General features: G+C 38.5%; 1 protein-coding gene across 1 annotated transcript; it reads right to left on the bottom strand.

The window, feature by feature from the left end:
• Nucleotides 1-7,511: 7,511 nt before the first annotated feature.
• Nucleotides 7,512-19,136, bottom strand: LOC146703457 (5-hydroxytryptamine receptor 3A-like). The gene is made up of 10 exons (XM_085466699.1): nt 19,086-19,136; nt 14,328-14,481; nt 12,869-12,909; nt 12,651-12,760; nt 11,082-11,251; nt 10,814-10,971; nt 8,988-9,198; nt 8,794-8,919; nt 8,563-8,636; nt 7,512-8,149 (listed from the first exon to the last, which is right to left on the bottom strand). The coding sequence occupies exons 1-10, from the start codon at nt 19,134-19,136 to the stop codon at nt 7,916-7,918; spliced, it is 1,329 nt and encodes a 442-aa protein (XP_085322825.1). The 3' UTR covers nt 7,512-7,915.
• Between the last annotated feature and the right edge of the window lie 1,427 nt (nt 19,137-20,563).

Below are 20,563 nucleotides of genomic sequence, written 5' to 3'. Positions count from 1 at the left end.
GCCAGGAGAACACAGCCTGCAGTCGCAGCAGCCTATATGCCAGACAGAGACTGGCCAAGGAGGCTGGAGAACACACATTTGCTGGCTGACGTATCAGACATAGCGAGGCCCGACTATTGCTGCATTCGCTGGCTTACACGCCAGGGGAACACAGCAAGCAGCTGTAGTGCAGCCGCTGGAGAGGAGCTCCAAGCCAGGGACGCGACCCACAGGTCGCCCCAGGGCCAAGCGGCACAACACACTCGCTGGCTGACTTATCAGACACAGCGAGGCCTGGCTAACACGCAACGGGTGAACCGCCTGCAGGGAGCCAGGCGCTGTGGGCTGGAGAACACTCACTCGCTGAGCATCAGACACAGCGAGGTCCAGCTGGCGCGTAAACCGGCGAAGCGCGGGCAATACGCCAGGGGAACACAGCCTGCAGCAGCAGCAGTAGCAGCAGCAGCAGAGGCTGAAGCTGCAGTCAGAGCCGAGAAGCCGCCCCACTCGAGCAATGACAGGAGCCCTGCTGGCCGTGTGAACCGCGCACTGCGGGCAACACACTAGGCTGTAGAATGCCACTCGCCGCAGCGAGGTGCGACTGGCGTGGAAGCCGGCGAACGTGGGCAAACACCAGGGCAACACAGCCTACCAAGCCACTCGAGCACAGCAGCTGGCTATCGCTGTGACAGAAGCCCGCGATATGCGGATGATGCCCCAGAAGGGAAGGCGGAGCCACCACCTAGAGAAGTCAAGCCACAACAGAGACTTGCCTGGCACTAGGCAGTGACACAGTGCCAGGGAGAAAGAGCCTGTCGAAGCATCTCGGCCACTCAGTGGATTAGCCCAGGGAGGACGAGGCCCAGGGCCTGTCCCAGGAGTAGAGCAGCTGACCTGCACCAACCACGATAGGGGAGGTGCTGGTGGCTCAGGCCACTAAGGGCCCAAGTGAGGAGCAACCCAAGGTTCATCACCAGTGCATAGCAGCCACTCTGCAGAGTCTATAGACAGGGGGCCAGCAGAGGGGGCCTGATGAGACACTAACGGACAGACGGGAGGTGTCAACTCACTGAGCGGGCACCTGCTGGCCATGTGACCCACGATACAGGGGAAACCCACTAGATGGAGAGCCAGCGCTGCGTGCTGGAGAACACCCACTCAGCGACTGACATATCAGACACAGCAAGGTCCGACTGGCGTGTGAGTCGGCGAACCGTGGGCTATACGCCAGAGGAACACAGCCCGCAGCAGCAGTACAGCTGCAAGACGCAGGGCCAAGGCAGGGATGCAACCTGTAGGGTCCATTCAACCACGGAGCCGCCCAGCCGTCCACAGACGGGGGGGCTGGCAGTCCAGCCCGCTGATGGCTAAGCGGGGACTTAACCCAAAGGTCTGCCCCAGGGCTAAGCGGTCGCAAGCGCTGTCCGCAGACAGGGGAGCAGCAGGTGTGAACTTCGAAATGAGACACAGTGCGGCAGGCTGGAGAACACTCACTCGCCGGCTGAAAAATCAGACACAGCCAGGCACAGCCACACTGCTCGTGCCTACCGTAAAAAGGCAAAATGCCATTCACAGACATGTTTGGGACGGTGGGCTGCCATACTTCTTCTACCAAGCAAGGGGGCGGGGCCACACGCTAACCAGGAAGGTAGCCGGTGTCGTGCCAAACTAGATATCACCAACAGAATTTGTTTCCCCTGCGTCGGGAGCACACGCTGGACTGTCCAAATCACGGACAAACAGTATCCCACATTGTTGATTTTTAGTTTACAAACACTTCTTATAATGACTAACTACTCCTGACATTTTTGAGATGTTAGCTCTTTATACAACGAAGTTATAGTGGGATACAAATAATATCAGGCTGATCCTGACACAATTTGTTCCCCCTATGTAAATCACGGACAAACAGTATCCCACATTGCTGATTTTTAGTTCACAAACACTTTTTATTATGAAGCATTACTCCTGAAACTTTGGAGGATTTAGCTCTTTATATAGTAAAGTTACAGGAGAATAAAAATAGTTATCAGCCAAAATGTTAATGGTTTGTTAAAATAATCCCATCTGATACCCCGTGAGCAATAAATATATAATTTTCCGTTGTAACCCCCAAACTGAATGGTAATGTAATGATACTAATTTTTCACTTTTTCACAAAATGAATGGTCAAAATGAATGAAGCGTTGGCCGCACTTAAGCCTGTTTTTTTTTCGAGGCGATATGCCAGGGAAGGGGGACCAACCAAGGGAAAGCAAGGGCTAGCTAGGGGGTACCAAGCTAAGGGATACCAGGGGAATAGCGGGGAACACCAGGGCACACAGGGGGAATCTACCAGGGGAGAGGCAGCGCCCACGGAGGATGCCGAAGCACGCTCCTGACGGACGCACATTCATACCCCACTCTCAAGGCTCTCTCTCTCACTCACTCTCTCTCTCTCTCTCTCACACACACACACACACTCTCTCTCACTTACACACACAAACACACACACACTGGTGTCACGTCCGCACAGCTGTTTTATACATAAGCTATGGGGCGTAGCCGGGCGTGCTGGAGTGTCTTAAAGAAATATCCACACGCCACGACCAAGAGGGCTCCTACCCCGTACATATGGAATATGTAAAGGTGTGGAGAGATAGTCTCGATATGCTAGAGAACAAATGTTTAAATTAAGTCATTTTACAGTTGACACTGACAATTATTAGTTCAGTTTGATTGCAACACATCTGAAAAAAGCTGGATGGGGAAAAAATGGCTGAAAAAGTAAAATAACAAAAAAGAAGTAGCTGGAGAAACATTTTGCAAACCATTAGGTTAATAGCAGGAAGCCAGTGAGCATGATTAGATGTAAAAAGACCGTCTGAGCAAAGCAGATTTTCTCAGAAGTAAAGCTGGGCAGAAAATCAATAATCTACGAAAAAACTGTATTTTAAATAGTAGAACAACTTCAGAATAATATTCCTCAATATAAAATTGTGAAGACTTTGAATGTCTCATCATCTACAGGACATAATATCATCAAAAGATTCTAAGAATCTTAAACCTCTGGGAATTTAAGACTTATCTATAGCAACACATTTGTAGCTAAAGAGTCCAGGTTCCAAAATGCCTGCCTGCAGTCCATCTGAAAACATTTTGTACATCTTCATATTGAATATACTTTATTAAATATACTTAATATATACTTATAATATATACTTAATATACTTAATATACTTAAGTTTAAATCCATCTGAGTTACTAGATACCAGATGTGTTATCTTTCTTTCTTTCTCTCTTTCTTTTTATTTTATATCTCTGATCTATTAATTACAAAAAAGTGGAATTTAATTTAGTAAACAAGATATATTTACTGGGAAATTATAGAGGAACCTGTTCTTGCACTGAAATGCAATCTATTACAAGTAAAGAAGCGTTACTGATTGAAATAAAATAAAATATAAAAATATATTTATACTCATAAAAAATAAAGTCAATTAAATGGTATAAATTGTCATCTCCATTTAATTAGAATAATCTCAGCTTACCCACAAGTAACAGCAGGAAGAAGAAACTTGCAATCATTGTAGCCTTGAGAGACCAGAGAGCTTTTTCACCCTCTCTGTGGTGTCTAGAGAGTTTTCTATTTTCCTCTATTGATGTCATAGCCCTGCCCAACAGAGGGTGGGGCAAATTGTATCTATCCTAACAGAGTGGTAACAAAAGCTTAAACACTAATTTGTTTAAGCTTTTGTTTTTAAAAAAAGCCATGGAATTAATATTTTTCCTGCATTCAACCAAACTCTTAATATTCTATTTTCCAGCTCAAACTTTTACGTTCCTGTCATTAATCTGGTTGATTATTGTATTTTCTTTCTATTTTGAATAAAAGTTAACTTTTTTTTAAACAGTATCAATATTTAATCATTAAAAGTAATTGAATCAGACTGATTACATACCAATCTAAACAATAGAAGAGCTTTAACTCTGGCTTTTAATTAAAAACATTAATAGAAAACAATTGAAAATGTGCTGGTATTATGGATGATTATGAATTAAGAAAACAAAACATTTTTTCTAAATTTATTGTCTATTTCCTTCTGCATGTGTCTTTAAATAGATGTTTCTACAGATAAAATTTCACTAATGTTCATTGTACTGGTCTTGTTTGTGGAATTGGTGTGCTTTATAAGAATCTACAGATGATTTTAGAGCATTTTAGAGCATCCAGGTAATAAAGGCATGTGAATCCACAATTCATGTCCAGGTTGTGTAAATGTTGTAAAACTGTATCAGACTTGCAAACAACAGATCCTATGTCACCGGAATATACAAAACTGAATTATATCTAGACAGCCACACATTTCTTTATCATCTTTCAGATGTTCAGATATTTATCAATCAAAGCAGCAAAATATGAATGTGAGGAGAAGAAAACATATTTCAGTGCTCGATCAGGAGACGCAGTTCGGTCCCATTTGGCAAAAAGAGAAAGTTGATAACTGTGATCTTATTGTTGCTTTATCAGTAATCAGTGATCAGACACTGAAAATATTCAAGTTCATTACGTACTGCTGTTCCAATGTCAGCATTCATTTTATCCATTAAGATATCAGTGCTTTAAAAAAAATCAAGCATGAAAATTGTGTTTTCCTTGCACTAGGAAAAAGCAAAACAAATACATTTATGTTAAAAGAAAGAATTATTATGTGACAGTGTAGTCTGACCCTCATAGGAACAGTACACATTCGTACATTCAGAGTTGTGAGTAGTGCAACCATGCTGAATGGATGTTAAGGTATGCAATTAGGTTTTGCATCTACAGTGAAGTAGGTAGAACACGGACAATGACATTTCCAGGAATACTTACAGTGTAAACAACTATAGACTGACTGAAGCCAAAATGGTTGACACTGTTATTAGTGACTGACATGTTAATGAGGAGATACTCTCACTATCATATTCCTACATGTAAACAGGAATGTAAAAATAACTGAGCAGATCAGGAAGGAATATATATATTTTGTGGTATATGGTTGTATGTGTTCTTGACACCTTGAACACTCATTGGTTTTATAAGCAAAAGAAACACAAAATATTTGGCAAAGGAAATATCAATATGAAAACCATCAAAAAATCAATCAATGGTTTCATTTCAGTGATTACTTCTGCAATATAATGAGTGTGGTTCATAATAGGTGTCTTCTGACTGTCTTTGCTCCATTTCCATTTCTTCAGAAATCATATCACGCATGCTGTGTCGGAGATTAAATTCATGACATTAAAACAATGAAGCAATTTCCATGCTTTCATTTTTTTCTCATTAAAAACACTGGAACGCTGGTTGTCATCAGGGATCCAAATGACATAGTCACATGTATTTACACTGATTTGTGTTCATACAGTTATGTGTAGCCTATTTGCACAGTAAAGTGCTATGTATTGAGACATAATGAAAAAAAAGTCACCTGATAATTAAAAAAAAACCCACATGAGTGTGTGGTTGTTTTGCCCTTTCCTTTTTGTATTGCTCCACCCCTAGGTCACAAGACTCCTCCCAGTGGGTGTGTTTTAAGTTAAAAGTTAAAGCACTCTCACTAGGAGGGTGATTATTGTCACTATTTCTGGACCACCATAAAACTGGAAGTTGAACCCTTACCCTGTCATCCTTGATTTTTATTCAGTGGGAAGACTGGAGAGCACTGCAGCGACAAATGGTAGGTGGTGTGTGTGTGTGTGTGTGTGTGTGTGTGTGTGTGTGTGTGTGTGTGTGTGAGAGAGAGAGAGAGAGAGAGAGAGATAGAGACCATGTGAGAGATATGTGGGTGTATAGATTTCTTTTACAGACAACACCACAGTTCTCCCTCTGGATACTTGTAATAAAGAAACCTCTTCCTCTTCCACCTCTATGTGATTTAAAGGATGCACTTGACTCAGCTGAAGTGCTTTGTAGGAGTAGGAGTGTAGGATGGATGTGGTTATACTATATCTGAGGATTACGGACTCAGTGGTGTTGCAGAGACTGTTCTTCATGAACTGAAGCATTGCATAAGCCATGTGTGAGGTGTAAAATGCCCTTGTAGATGATAGTGACGCAGCTTCATATGATTGGAAAGTATTGGAGGGGAATGCATGATATTTAATCAGGTCATACTACAAATTGATGTCAGATTGGATATCTGTCCAGGGTATAGCCAGCCTCCAGCCCAATGCCCCCCAAGTGTCCCCACCCCCAGATTTAAACCTTAGCCAACTTTTAACAATTTAAATAGTTGCCTTGAAGTGGGGTTAGTTATAGACATCAAAAGTTTGGACTAGTCTGTAAATATGTTAATTTTATAGATGAAGCTAGCCACTTTAACATGACAGTCTCATCGGTAATTTTAAATTTGCTGGAAAGATGGGTTAGTTGTGCAAGAAACATACAGAGAAAGGAGAAGTTTATTTATTTATTTTTTACATTTTTAGAACCAGATAACAGGACTGATTATTTCATGCTAATACACAAAGTATCTAGGAAGCAAATAGATTTACAGGAAACATGAGCTACAATGCTTGATGTTGCCAGAAATAAGCAAGCGTGGCTATTGTAGCGCAGGAGGTAGAGCATCTACTAGTTGGAAGATTGGTGGTTCGATCCAGGGCTGCTCCATGCTAAATATCCTAACCCCAAGTTGCCTTCTCTTTTGCCTAAATAAGGCAAGTTGTATAAAGCACTTTGATTGCTCAGGTATAGTAGGAAAGTACTATTTATGATCCAGTCCATTTACCATATTTGACACAAGTCATAAAAGATCTACACTTCCAATACACTGTACTTTAAATATATTCATTGGCAGAACATTAGCATTTTGTTTATTACTTGTCAAACATGTACATAGATCAGTAATTGGTGTCAAAATTAATGAAATGAAATATTCCATTATAGGCAGACATTGCTCAAGTTCCTGTCCGAACGAATACAAAGTTTAACTGAGCTTAAAGAAAATCTTTAAAAGAAGTGGAGAAGTTAATTCACCATTCCACTGCATACCAGACAACACAAACAACGTGTTAGACTGTCTTAACTTCACCCATTGTGTAAATATGTTATAAACCTTATTTAAAGGGAGCTAAAAAAAAAAAAAAACAGACTTTAAAGGCAAGCCAGCAGGATTAAAGGTAAATAACACAACATTAATACCTAAGACAGAGATAGAGTAGATAATAAGATGGGAGGGAATACTAGAGAGGCTAGACTAAACTAAAGAAAAGAATCAAATATAAAGAACAACTCTAACACCAACCAAAAACAGAATACAAACTAAAAATAATGACTAAGAAGCTTAAGGACCTGATATTACATTGCAGCTAACATGCAGTATCTGCTAGCTGTTAGTTACATTACAGCTAACCACTGGATTTTCCCTTTTCAGTGCAACTAGTCAAATAACAAGGAGCCAAATACTGCTAGAGACAAAGACAGTCAAAGTGGACAGTATATCCTTGGTTTCTTGCAGCCTGAAACTGATCCCCTTAAACTGATTTTTAGGTTTAGTGTCCTTATTTTCCTCCAAGTTATCAATTCTGTCACTAGTTAGCTAAGATAAACTAATGTAAGTGTATTTGCTGCAACCAACCAACCGACCGACCTGGTGACATAACATCCCGTGCTGACAGAAGATGGTGCTAAACATCCTTTTAAAACTTTAAGCAGTTATTTCTTAAGTCCAGCTTCACAGACACTGTTACATCCCTTTCAGTTTTTGAGAGTAGGGCTCCATCCGTAAATATCCTCTTTAAACACTTCTGACTGGTTTTAAAGTAAATTACTGTGAACCATCATCAACCTGCACCTTAATAGAACGGGTTTTATTTGGACCAATGGGAAAGAACAGCAGGGGTGAACACATTAAAAATAAGTTCATGTTGATCTTAATCACTTCATTTTTTTTGTTTGCTTTTTACTTCAGCCCTAGTAGTTTTCACTGTTCCACAATGAAAACATAGTTCCCAAAAACACAGTGAGTGTTGTGATATAAAAAATTAAGAACATCTTATTGATTCTTTTAGCTATTCTAGTCCAGTAGCCAGACTTCACGTCTTTCCTTTTACTGCCAAGCAGATTCATTGTTTTCCCGTTCTCTTCCAGTTCATTTAAGACTTGTTTGAGATTAAGGGATGCCTCCATCAATTTGCTGCTGCTATCCTGTAAAAGTATAGATTTATTTTTTTAAGAAGGAAATGAACAAGCTTGCAAATTATATACAGAAATAAATTAAGTATTAATTTACACATAACCATATCTCTAAGGAAATATATAACTTTATTTGTGGGCAGCTACAGTTTAGATTGGATGGGTTGTTACCAACATCTGCGAAGAATTTCATATCAATAATACCTTTAAAAAAAGATTTACTTAGAAAATTGGTGATGTGTTTAATATTTTACCTGCAGTACATGTATGGTGAAATGACTGCTGGTACTTTTTAAAAACTGGTTTGTTGCCATTGTGACTGGAATAATAGTTTAACTGATATGCAAACACACATTTTAACTTTCATGCAACATGACAACTTTTTATATGGTTTTTTTTCTTCCTAAAAACGTGTTAATTCTCACCTCTTTGGTCACAGATTCTGTTTCATCAGGCGATGCATCATATACAGGTGCACAGTGACAACATTTCTTCATCCCTGGAATGACATATTAAACACAAAAAGCAACATAATTGAAACCATAACCAGAAATGTAAACTTGCATACATGATATCTTTTAGATCCAAAAGTAGAATAACTGTTATGATTAAGCTCACCTGTAAAAACAGCATTTTAAGTTTTAAGTGCTACTCACTTAGGCTTTGGTCACCATCTGTCTTGTTGTTTTGTGTAGCAGAGTCTTTATCAAGCAGATGCATCACTAAAATGCTTTCCAAGAGGCTGAGCAGCATCAGAGTAAAAACCCCAATGCAGTAGAGAGCTGAGGAGAGTAGGTTGTGTTAATGTGATTAACTAATGTCTTCCATCAAATAAACTCGTCTTCTTTACCTATAAGTGGAACCTTGTTTGAAGAGCTCGGCAGAATGTCATTGAGTATAAGCTGCATCACGGTGACAGCAAGCAGGACAGTCACCTTGAAACTGAGCTTCTCACCCCCACTATCTGAGATCAGGAAGGAGACCAAGTCCAGAATTAAGAAGAAGAGGATCGGCAGAATGAAATTGGCAATGTAGAGGACAGATCTCCTCTTCATGGTAATCTGTGAAATCATGTGTCAAGTGGTTAATCATCCTTCTACTTTGCATTAACTATTAAGGCAGGCACAAAAAGTAAATAAGGAAAAACAAGTGTGCACAGAGAAAAGATGCAAATGCAGAGAACGCTGAGTGAGAAAAATCACCTTCATGCTTATGACACTGACTTTTGTTCTGTCCTCATCACAACTTCAAATTACACTGAGAATGTTTCAGAAAGCCAGAGAAAGTATAGTATAGTATACATGGGTATAGCACCTTTATTTTGAAAATCACCAAATTCTCAATGCCCTATGACTGGCTTCCTGCCCTTCTTCAGCTTCCATAAAAAATAGACCGGATTGTAATTTAAGCCACATGAAGCGAGACTTGCTTAATGCGACACTGCTGAAATGCATTGCGGAGCATCTAGAGGAATTGCAAATATCTTGAATGGATGTAACCAACTCCTGCAGCCACGTTGGCACCAGAACACTTTATTTCCTTCTCTTACAGACTTTCCTTGGCTGCCAGCACCCATTTGGTGCCCCTTGGTATCTCTTGCCTATGCCCCAATGTGCCCCTCTGTAAATAAACCCAACTCTTAGTCTATTTCACCAGTAACCATGATAGAACAACCCGGCCAATCTCCAGGCCCAGCAGACTTGGAAACAGTCCATATACCCGTCATGGGGCCATGTTAGGTGAGTATGACCAAGTTCTCGGTGCTTTGGTCCAGCAACTAAAGCCAACTTCACAGCAGATTAGTCAAATGGATTGTACCCTGCAGGCCATTCACTCTAAGTTTACTCCCACTTTTTGTTACAATGCTCCTTGTTGGTTGAACTCCCTGCTTGAGCTTTACCAAATGATTTCCCATATGGTTGGTCTTCTTGTGGGACCAGTTGTTAGATTAGCCTTGGGCATATTTAACAACTAACCCAACATCTTGAGTTTATTTTGAAAGCTTAACCAGGCTAAACCAGGCTATCGCCCAAAAGCGATCATCTGTCAAAACGTGATTGCCTGTATTTAATGACTTGTTGGCCTATAATATGTGAAACAAATATCAAATGTATCTCTGATGAATTATATTGATTCTTGAGCTACAAACAACATTCCTGTACTAATGTTTTGGCAGACAATCACGTTTTGGCACAATACCTTGTTTGATCACATCCTCTGTGAGGATGAGATTATTTGCCAGCTGTTTGCTCTCCATCATTAAAATATTTTTGGATTAAAAAAAATCTTATAATAATCATTTTATTTGATACTGATCTAGTTGGTTTTGTAGAATTGCTGCAGTATACTATTAGAACGCAATGACTTTTCTGACAATATACTTCTTCCCATAATCATTAAAGTAATAATCAATAAACATTTGGTACATTCAGTATCCAGTGCCATTTTTTTTATCAACAGGGCAAAAATTACTTTGTTGGAGCTTAAGAACGCGGCAACCGAAGTAGGTGTCAGTAATCATAAATGTGGTGAAGAAACCTAGGAATTGAAAGCTGCCGGGGGGAAAAAGCTACACAATGGATTACCTTTGTTTTCATGACAAATGAATTAAACTAGAAATATGGTTTGGCTTGATGCTGTGTGGCTGAAGTGGATAAATGTTTTCAAAATACTTACAGTGTAAACAAGCATAGATTGAAATGAGTCCAAATCACTGGTTTGGTTGTTGACTGTAATGTTGAGGAACTCCCATTCATCCTGTGTTTCTATCAAGTCTTTGGACCACCTTGTTATCACTTTATCATTTTCCAGTGTTTTCAAATTTATTTCTCGAGCTGAAGTGGGAAAATGCAGTAATCACATCAGTAAGGAAAAAAAATATGCCGTGGTATCTGATGATGTCTATTCCTGAGACCAAGAAAAACAAAATCTGTTATGAACTCACGAGTATGTGTCATTGACTTGAAGGAGAGGTTGCAGCTCTGAATGTCAAAGGGGAATTTGTACACATTCATCTTACAGGTGCTTACTACCACATGATCATTCCTAAATGAGACGTTGCCATTTGAATAAATCGTCAGAAAAGGGTTTGTAGTAGCCCTATCCTTCTCTGTCCTGAATGAAAATGAAAAACAAATTTTACACGAGGTATAGTGCAATTCCATAGCATCTATCATAGACCATGAGAAATGAAATTAAAGCAAAAGCAAGCAGCACATTTTATAAATAAATTTTTTTTCTAACAGTCTCCCCCCTCTTTTTTAACACAAAGTGTAGGCACAGTTTTCATATTTTTTCCATGAAATAACAATGTTACAGCATCACCATAACTGTTGGTGGGTCTGTGAATGTGAATACATTCCGACCAAGTGACCGAGTCCTTTTTTATTCGCGGGGCGATCGTGGCTCAAGAGTTGGGAGTTCGCCTTGTAATCGGAAGGTTGCCGGTTCGAGCCCCGGCTCGGACAGTCTCGGTCACTGTATCCTTGGGCAAGACACTTCACCTACCAGGCCAGAAGGGCCGATGGCGCGATATGGCAGCCTCGCCTCTGTCAGTCCGCCCTAGGGCAGCCTACAGTTGTAGCATGTAGGCCTCCACCAGTGTGTGTGAATGGGTAGATGACTGGCTGTGTAAAGCGCCTTGGGGTCCCTAGGGGGGACTAGTAAAAGCGCTATACAAATACAGGCCATTTACCACTTCTCTTTAATAGTTGTTCTTGTGTTTCTTGTTTTTGTTTATCTATTGTGGACTACTGCCCCCCTAGGTGGAGCTCAGAATTTTATAGACAATTGTGTTGATAAACTCATTAGGAAGGCCAGCTCTGTTCTGGGATGCACCCTGGACTCAGTGCAGGTGGTGGGAAACAGAAGGACTCTGGCCAAAATAACATCTCTGATGGATAGAGTCTCCCACCCCATGCATGTAAATGTTGCTGAACTGCAGAGCTCCTTCAGTGACAGACTGCTGCATCCTAGATGCATGAAGGAGCGTTTCCGCAGGTCCTTCCTCCGTGCAGCTGTCAGACTGTACAATCAAAACTGCTCCCAACAAACACAGATGTTTACATCAGTGCTTCTCCTGTTATAACTGCACATTACTTTTTCTCAGCCTATATATACACTAACTTATTGTAAGTTACATGTCTACTTTTTAATGCACAGGTACAATACACAATCTGCACTTTTCTAATTATTCTAAATATTCGTAACTATTTAAACATCTTTCACTATCCTGTTCTGTTTGCACACTATCTGTACGCTAATTTTAACAACTGTACTGTACTCTGCTCTGCTCTGGTAACTATTGTCCATGATGTAAATATGTAAAAATTGCGTTTTCTGTCCTATGTCCTGTTCTTTTTGTATATGTGTGTTTTGTTTTTTTTTGCTGCTGATACAACCAAATTTCCCCTTGTAGGACAATTAAAGGATTATTTTTATTCTGTTCTCCTATTCTACATCTAAGAGTATATGGATAGAATATAAATATTAAGCATATTAATATTAAACTTACATTTCTTCGATAATTAAATCTGGCATCCATAACAGTTCAGTAGGAATTGTTATGGATTCAAGTCCACAGAATTCCTTTGGGTTCCAAGAAATGTGCTCATTTTTCCATCTCTACACAAGGTTTTGTAAAAGAGAAGGGAGGGATGGAAGCAAGAAAAACAGATGAAATCCATATTTCAACAATAGCTTGAAATTGTGTATTTCTAATGAAAAACTTACCAAAAATACCCAAATATAAGAAATGAAGAGCTGTTCGGTTTCTTTCTGTGTGCAAAGAAATCAAGGGTGACGCTAGATTAGACTAGGTGCCTGAGTATTCCATATGTGGTCACAGAAATGGTGAAGAGGTCCCAAAAACAGACCCAAATAATTTTTATTCCAGATGGAAATAACAATTCTTTATTTATAGTGGATCTTATATCTTGCCAGCGATGCAATTAGCAAACTGTAGCTAACAAAAGTGCTGTAAAACTAGGGATGAGTACCAGTATCGGTTCTGACATAAACAGTAGTAACCAGACCGAAAAGCAGCGCACATTTTGGTGCTTTATTTCGGTCCTTTTTTTCCTGAGATGTCATGCACTTTGGATTCTAGCCAATCATTTTACCTTTGCAAGGATAGTAGGCGGGCCCAGATGCGTACGTTCTTTTAGAGCAGAGCTACAGATTAAAAATGCCCAAGGCGAAGCGGTCAAAAGTCTGGCTGTACTTCACAGCAAAACATGCAAACTCAGCAGCCTGCAACAAGTGCTTTAAGGTGATACTGTGATACTGTGCAAAGGAGGTAACACCTCGAATCTGACGACGAACGACGAGCACATATACTGCGGGTGTGGTGCCTGTTATCGGACCCGGAGTTATCAACATCCCCCAAGAACCCGAAGAGGAGACTCCTGGCCCGTAGCCCTGCCAGTGTAGCAGAAATGATGACGGATGATGATGGCAGCAGTAGCTGTTCTTCTTTGGGGGAGTAGCTTAATGTTGTTCGTGTGTAATTTACATTGAGTAGGCTAACCACGTTATTAAATTAATGCATGTAAGGTGAACTAGCAAACACCGTCATAGTTACATGTGGCTGTCTTGTTGTTTTAATGGCAGATACTCCCTTCACCCTGACCAAAAAGGCTAAAATGACCAAAGAAAAAGTGGAAAACGACTAAACATGAGAGGTTTTTGGACAAAGTTTGTGTTTTTTCCATTGTTTAAGCACTGCTTCCAGCCAAGAGTGATACCATATATGCCCCATAGCTGCAGAAAAGGCTAACATTGTTATCTTTTTACACAAAACAGCTAAATATGAGAGGTTTTTGGACAAAGTTTGTGTTCTCCATTCTTTAAGCACCGGTTCGAGCACCGTTTAAGCACCGGCAACATACTGGTTTGGCACTGGTATCGGATAAAACCTAAACGATACCCATCCTTATGTAAAACACAATACCTTTCCTTGTATAAAATACAAATTCAAAATTTGTAGGGCTCTAAAAACATAGCAATGTATATCTCTCATCATTAAACTTCAGAGTGCAAGCAGATGACCAAAACCTGAAGACAACCCACAACAGTATTAACTAATAATAATAACTATAAGTATAGAGCATTAATAATAGCAAATAACTAGAGTAAAGAATTAATGTTTGGCAGAAGGGAATGATGCTTCATGAGCAAAAATAGAAACTACTTACCATAGCTAGGATCCCAAAAACTTTCATTAGATGTGATATCTCTGTAACAGTATTGTAGTTTTTCACAGGCCTTGTCAGAGTGTAGTTATCATTGCCTTTGTTCAAGTTTAGAAACTTTACAACATCGTTATAACCACAGTTTCCATTATTGTTCTCTTCTTTTTCTGAAACAGCATCAAGACACTCTGATGATGATATCCATACAATTTAAGTTAAATTAAAATTAAAATGTATTTATAAAGCACATGTAAAAACAACAACAATGTCGATCAAAGTGCTTCACAAATTAAGAGCAAGAACCAACAGTGAGACAACAGCAACACAAGACAAACATAGAAGCCTGCCAAATGATAATCAACTAACTTGAGTCAAGGCCAAAGTAAATAGATGAGTCTTTAAGCAAGATTTAAAAGACTGAATAGTATCAGAAGTACGAATGGCAACAGGGAGATTATTCCATAGTCTAGGTGTAGCGATAGCAAAGGCACGATCGCCTCTGGCTTTCAGGCTAGACCTGGGTTTCATTGAGAGCATCTGATTAGAGGATCTTAGTGCTTTTTTGGGTTACACAAATGGAGAAGTCCTGTTAAATAGCTAGGTGCCATACAGTTTAAAATTTTATAAGTGAGTAAAAGAATTTTAAAATCAATACGAAATTTCACAGGAAGCCAGTGTAAGCTAGTTAAAACTGGAGTAATATGATCATTCATTCTGGCACCTGGTTGTTCATATCCTCTATGTAACCCAACTGTATATACATAACACTGTTTATTACATATTGCTTTTTAAAACTGGCTTCTATATTCTTACATTTCATATATTTTTTCTCTGTTAATACTGTCCATATGTATGTAGTGCTGCAGACCCCCCGAGCATGTTTGCACTGAGAAGGAGATGCTCTGTCTTTCATTGTACAAGTGTATAGTGACAATAAAGGCATTCAATCTATTCTAATTGCAAACAGTTAAGAAAATAGTGTGGGAGACCAAAATAAAATAAAGGGAGGTACAGTAGTCTAGTCTCGAAGTAATGAATGCATGAATCAGCTTCTCAAGGTCCTTAGGGGGGAAGAAATAGCTTGGCTTTAGTAAGATAAGATAAGATAACCTTTATTAGTCCCACACGTGGGAAATTTGTTTTGTCACAGCAGGAAGTGGACAGTGCAAAAGTTATGAGGCAAAAATTAGAATACAATAAGAATAAATACAGTACACAACTGTACAGAATAGAATAAAATAAAATACTATATACAGTAGAATAAAATAAAATAAATATACAATAAGATAAAAATAGAATACAAATACAAATACTATATACAACTGAGTAAAAATACAACGATGACAGAAAGGATTATTGCAAGGATTAGTAATCAACTTAATCATTACCACTCTGCATATTACCCTTCATTGTTGATAGTCATGTACAACAAAATATGGAAAATTATAAATAGAGTTTATTTTCACAAAATTTAAGTGAATCTTTGACTGAATCTGAAGTTTATTTTCAGATAGTCTGCTTAATGAATCAAAAATAAATTGGCAGAGAAAGCAAATTATTGCACATGTATTTAAAAATAGACCTGTACCTCTGTTAAAGGTCCCGTTGGATATCTGCTGATCAACATCTTGTGGCAATAAACCAGAGGCATTTCCACCTGGAATAAATAAATAGATACTGTTGCATATGATGAGTGTATATAACAACTGTATGTATGTAGAATCCCATGAAAAAGTCTTTATTTCCCATCTTATTTCTTAGTTTTTTGCATATTTGTCACACTTACTTGTTTCTGATCAGTAACCTGAATAAATAAGAAATGCATCAAGGGGAAAAAAGGTTCTCTGAACAAACCTGGTCCTATTCCAACAATATCTTACAAACAGTGAAACATGGTGGTGGTAGTGTGACAGTCTGGGGCTGCTTTGCTGCTTTATTTGTCATCATCAATAGAACCATAAACTCTCTTTTCTACCCAAAATGAGAATTTCTAGCCACCAGACTTGGACTGTGAAGTATTTGATCCAACTTCTCTGAATGGCTCAAAGAATAAAATGAAGACTTGGAGTTGCATACTGCAAATCCAGACTTAAATCAGACCCCAGTGTGGTTGAATTAAAACAACTCAGCAAAGAAGAGTGAACCCAAATTCCCCCACAGTGATTGCTTGACGCTTGATTGCAATTCTTGCTGCTGAGGGTGGGACAAAGGTAGGTTGTCCATAACTTACACCCCCCCCCCCCCCCTCCTGAAATCATCATTTAAAAACTGCATTTTGTAGTTACTCTGGTTATTGTTGTGTAATGTTAATGTTGTATTTGCTTGATGATCTGAAATATATGTGTGTGACAAACAGGTTTCTCATATACATGTATTGTCTTCATGACATATATACTGTTTCTTACTATAGAAAGTACTAAATTAACAATATAAACAATAAATATAATCTAATAATATAATCTAAATAGTCAAAAGAAGTAATGAATACATTTGTAAAACAGAAAAGCTAACTGGCTAGATAATTAATTTAAAATGCATATATTTATAATTCCTGACAACTTCTGAAGTGCTCTTTCTGTACCTGTAGTAATGGTGTCATTGGGCATCTGTTGATCATCGTGTAGCTCTACAGTGAAAGCATTTCCACCTGGCAGAAAAGAGTACAAGAACATGTCAGTTTCTTCCCCTTTATTAATGAAATCTGGATGTTTCGTTAAATAGTGATTAAAAACATACACTTCTACTGCATTAAATGTTGTAACATTTGTAATTTTAGAGTTTATAAAATATATAACTTATAGGATGAGGTAAAAAAAAGAAAGTAAACCCTACTCATGGAATATTTCACTTCATCACATTTCTTAATTCATTATACACAGTGCTACTTCTTGTAGCGAAATCACATGATATAATATTACACAAATAAAGCACAAGATGATGCCAGGCCCTCCATAACATTATATATATATTTCTATACAATTCTAGATGCCCCCACTTACCAAACTCATACTTCTAATAGGGTTTACTATTGTGTTACTGGTGATGAATTTATACCTTGAATTCATTCAAATGTACGCAATTTTTAACTGACCTTTGCCAGTGCTAAAGGCAGTGGAAATATTGGCTGCAATATACAATATACCCCATGAATTCTCTTAACTCCAGCCAGACCTGGCTGTTGAACAGGCCAAGGAAGATATAGCTTTACACAGTTATTCTTTTTGGACCTTTATAGTTTGTATTTCACTTAATGATTCATTTAATTTCCATTTGCGTTATACAGGGTGGGCCATTTATATGGATACTATGGATATACTATGGATACACCATAGTAAAATGGGAATGGTTGGTGATATTAAAGTCCTGTTTGTGGCACATTAGTATATGTGAGGGGGCAAACTCCTCAAGATGGGTGGTGACCATAGTTGCCATTTAGAAGTTTTCAATAGGAAGAGGGCCATGTGACACATCAAACTTATTGGTAATGTCACAAGAAAAACAATGGTGTGCTTGGTTTCAACATAAGTTTATTCTTTCAGGTTTTATGTGCGTTTGAGAGGCAGCTGAATGAAAAGGCAACCTTGATTTAATGGTGATACTCTCCAATGAAGGCTTATATTCTTGTTGCAGTGTTGTCCTGAATGATGTTGTCATTTAGACAAAAGCTCTAAATCAGTGCTGGTATACGGGGAGAAAAAGACAAAGCTGGAGACAAAGAAATTGTAGAGTTTTAAGGTGGTTGTGTAGTTATATGTAGTAACCTATTATGTTATAAACTGGTTGGGTATAACTAGCAAAAGACTTAATCCTGATATAAATGGTGGTTAAGTCATATCTTAAAATTGCTTATAATAGTACTGATCGCATCTTGTAGAGATATACTTTGACAGCTGATTCCACTTTTGGTCTGTACAGCTAAATTGTTGAACAAAAAGCACATTTAGAGGGAACAGAGTTAACTTCAGCCTGTCAGTTCGGTGAACCACTTGTGCACCTCAATTAAACAACCCCTCCTCCACACCGTCCATTTTAAAGTGATCGACAAACCCCAGCATTACAGTGACAAAGACAGATTAACAAAGACAAAACAAAGACTTTTCACACTTTCTTCCGTGAATGTCTGCCCTGCTTTAATTGTCTCCATGTCTGCTTTGTTCCCAAGTGTACACTATCTCTTGTTTTAAACAGCATGGTTAAGATAAGCTTTATTTAGTCTTGGTTGTTTACATCCTTTTGAAAAATGTTCATAATTATTTGTCCCCGGTGTCTTACATGGAGTTCTATTTCCTCCCCTGCCATTGTCTGTTGATTTCAGCTGTGTATTGTTTACCCCCTGCTCACTTACTGATTACTCTGTGTGTAATCAGTAAGCATCTAGTAAGTCCCTATGTGTTTCCATGCCATTATTCTGTGCTTTTTCTTGTTACTTTCTTGTCACATGTTTGAATTTTTAATCAAATATCTTGCTTTTTGTTTTGTCTTCCTCCCATAAATGCATTTTGTTTTTATTAATGTGTTTAAAAGCCCTGATCCATTAATATTCTTTTTTAAAAATCTGGTTTTAGTAGGAGCCGGAAAAATGTGTAATTTATCAAAAGGATATTTCTGTTCTTTGGTGGTAAATGGCTGGTTTCAGAGGAAAACAGACTTCATACTGAACTACATACTTACTACTTACTTTTATGAAGTTAAAATAAAGTGTTGATTACTTACATTTTAAAAGCACCATAAGTCAGCTCTATGAAGCTAGATGGAATTATCAGCTTACCTGTGAAGAAGATCAGAAAGAAGAAACCTGCTATCATCATGGCTTTCAGAGATTAATGAGCATCCTCGTCCTCTGGTTTCTCGAGATGCTTGCTGTTCTATCACTGTTGTTTTTTACATTTGCCCTGCCCTAAAAGAGGGCAGGGCAAATGTAAAAAACAACAGTAATTGTCCTCTATTGATCCCAACAAAACAGCCTTTTCAGTGCATTTGATCCATTAACTGAACTTGATGACAGCAACTCAAATGCTGAGACAGGGCCATGTTTACCACTGTATAGTGTCCCCACTTAAAGGTCCATCAATCTAAGAACTGAAAATTCCAGTTATTGGACTTTTGGGAGCAGAATGTTGTCCCATTTTTGTCTGACATAGTATAAGATTCTATCTTCTTAACACTCTTGACTCTTTCAAGGCCTTTTCTTTGCATGATGCACAAAATGTTTTGACTTGGTGAAAGGTCTGGACTGCGGGCAGGACTGTCCAATGGATATTTTATTTATATAGTGCATTTCATATATTATACTTATAAAGTGACTTCAGTACTGGGGTAGCATAGTGAAAGTTCAATGGATGTAAAAGAATTCTAGCTGCTGGATTCTGCAATACCTTGACTCTTCTATTAAGAGGCCATGCTATTGTAATAGATAAAGCATGTTGTTTACTAGAGGCGGGCAGATCAATTAAAATATTGATAGTATTGTAACTAACATTGGTATTTGTATTGAACACACACACACACACACACACACACACACACACACACACATATATATAGCCTGCTGAATTGTGCAAAATAGCTTTTTTTTATGAAAAAAAATTGCTCAAACATCAGTTATGAAAAATGTCTAAATCTTTTTGTGTTGACTGTGAGGTGTATTGCATTTAAACAGCATAAGTTGTGCTTTAGAGACAGGTACATTTACATTTCAGGTCTCCAAAAATTCCAGTTTCAAAATGCATGAAAACCTGAAAGGTACCCTGCATAAACTGCCTTCATAAGTTAAAAGCATAAGTATCAGTTTTGGTATCTGGTGCTAAATTATTACCAAGATCTGCAGTATTGCACATCACTGTTGTTTACTATTGTCTCTGTAAAATAGCAAGGTATTTCTCCCAAAAAGATATCTGGATGTAACCAATGTGTTCTTGGGTTGTGTCTGACGGTGAAAGATAAAAATAAAGACCTCCAAGTCAATAACTTGCCCGTTCCAGCTCCTCTCCCGCAGGGTAATTGTAATTGTAGAAAAGGACTCGTATTTATTTTTACATTAAACATAAAGTACAAACTTACATGAAACATATTTGACACAAGATGAAAAAACACCAACACAAAATTTGACATACCTGATAAAGAAAGGTAAAAAGAAAGACCTCCAAGTAAATAACTTGCCTGCTCCTAGAACCAAATATAAACAGTTGAGATAAGTTAGCTCACCCCACTACAACTTCCAAGCTAACTTAACCCC

Source organism: Copadichromis virginalis, linkage group LG8, assembly GCF_057382275.1.
Source record: "Copadichromis virginalis isolate Kocher_CV1m ecotype Utaka linkage group LG8, C_Virginalis_male_GT1.1, whole genome shotgun sequence".
Taxonomy (NCBI): Eukaryota; Metazoa; Chordata; class Actinopteri; order Cichliformes; family Cichlidae; genus Copadichromis; species Copadichromis virginalis.
The sequence above is the reverse complement of the archived record's forward strand: the minus strand, read 5'-3'. Positions and strand labels throughout refer to the sequence as shown.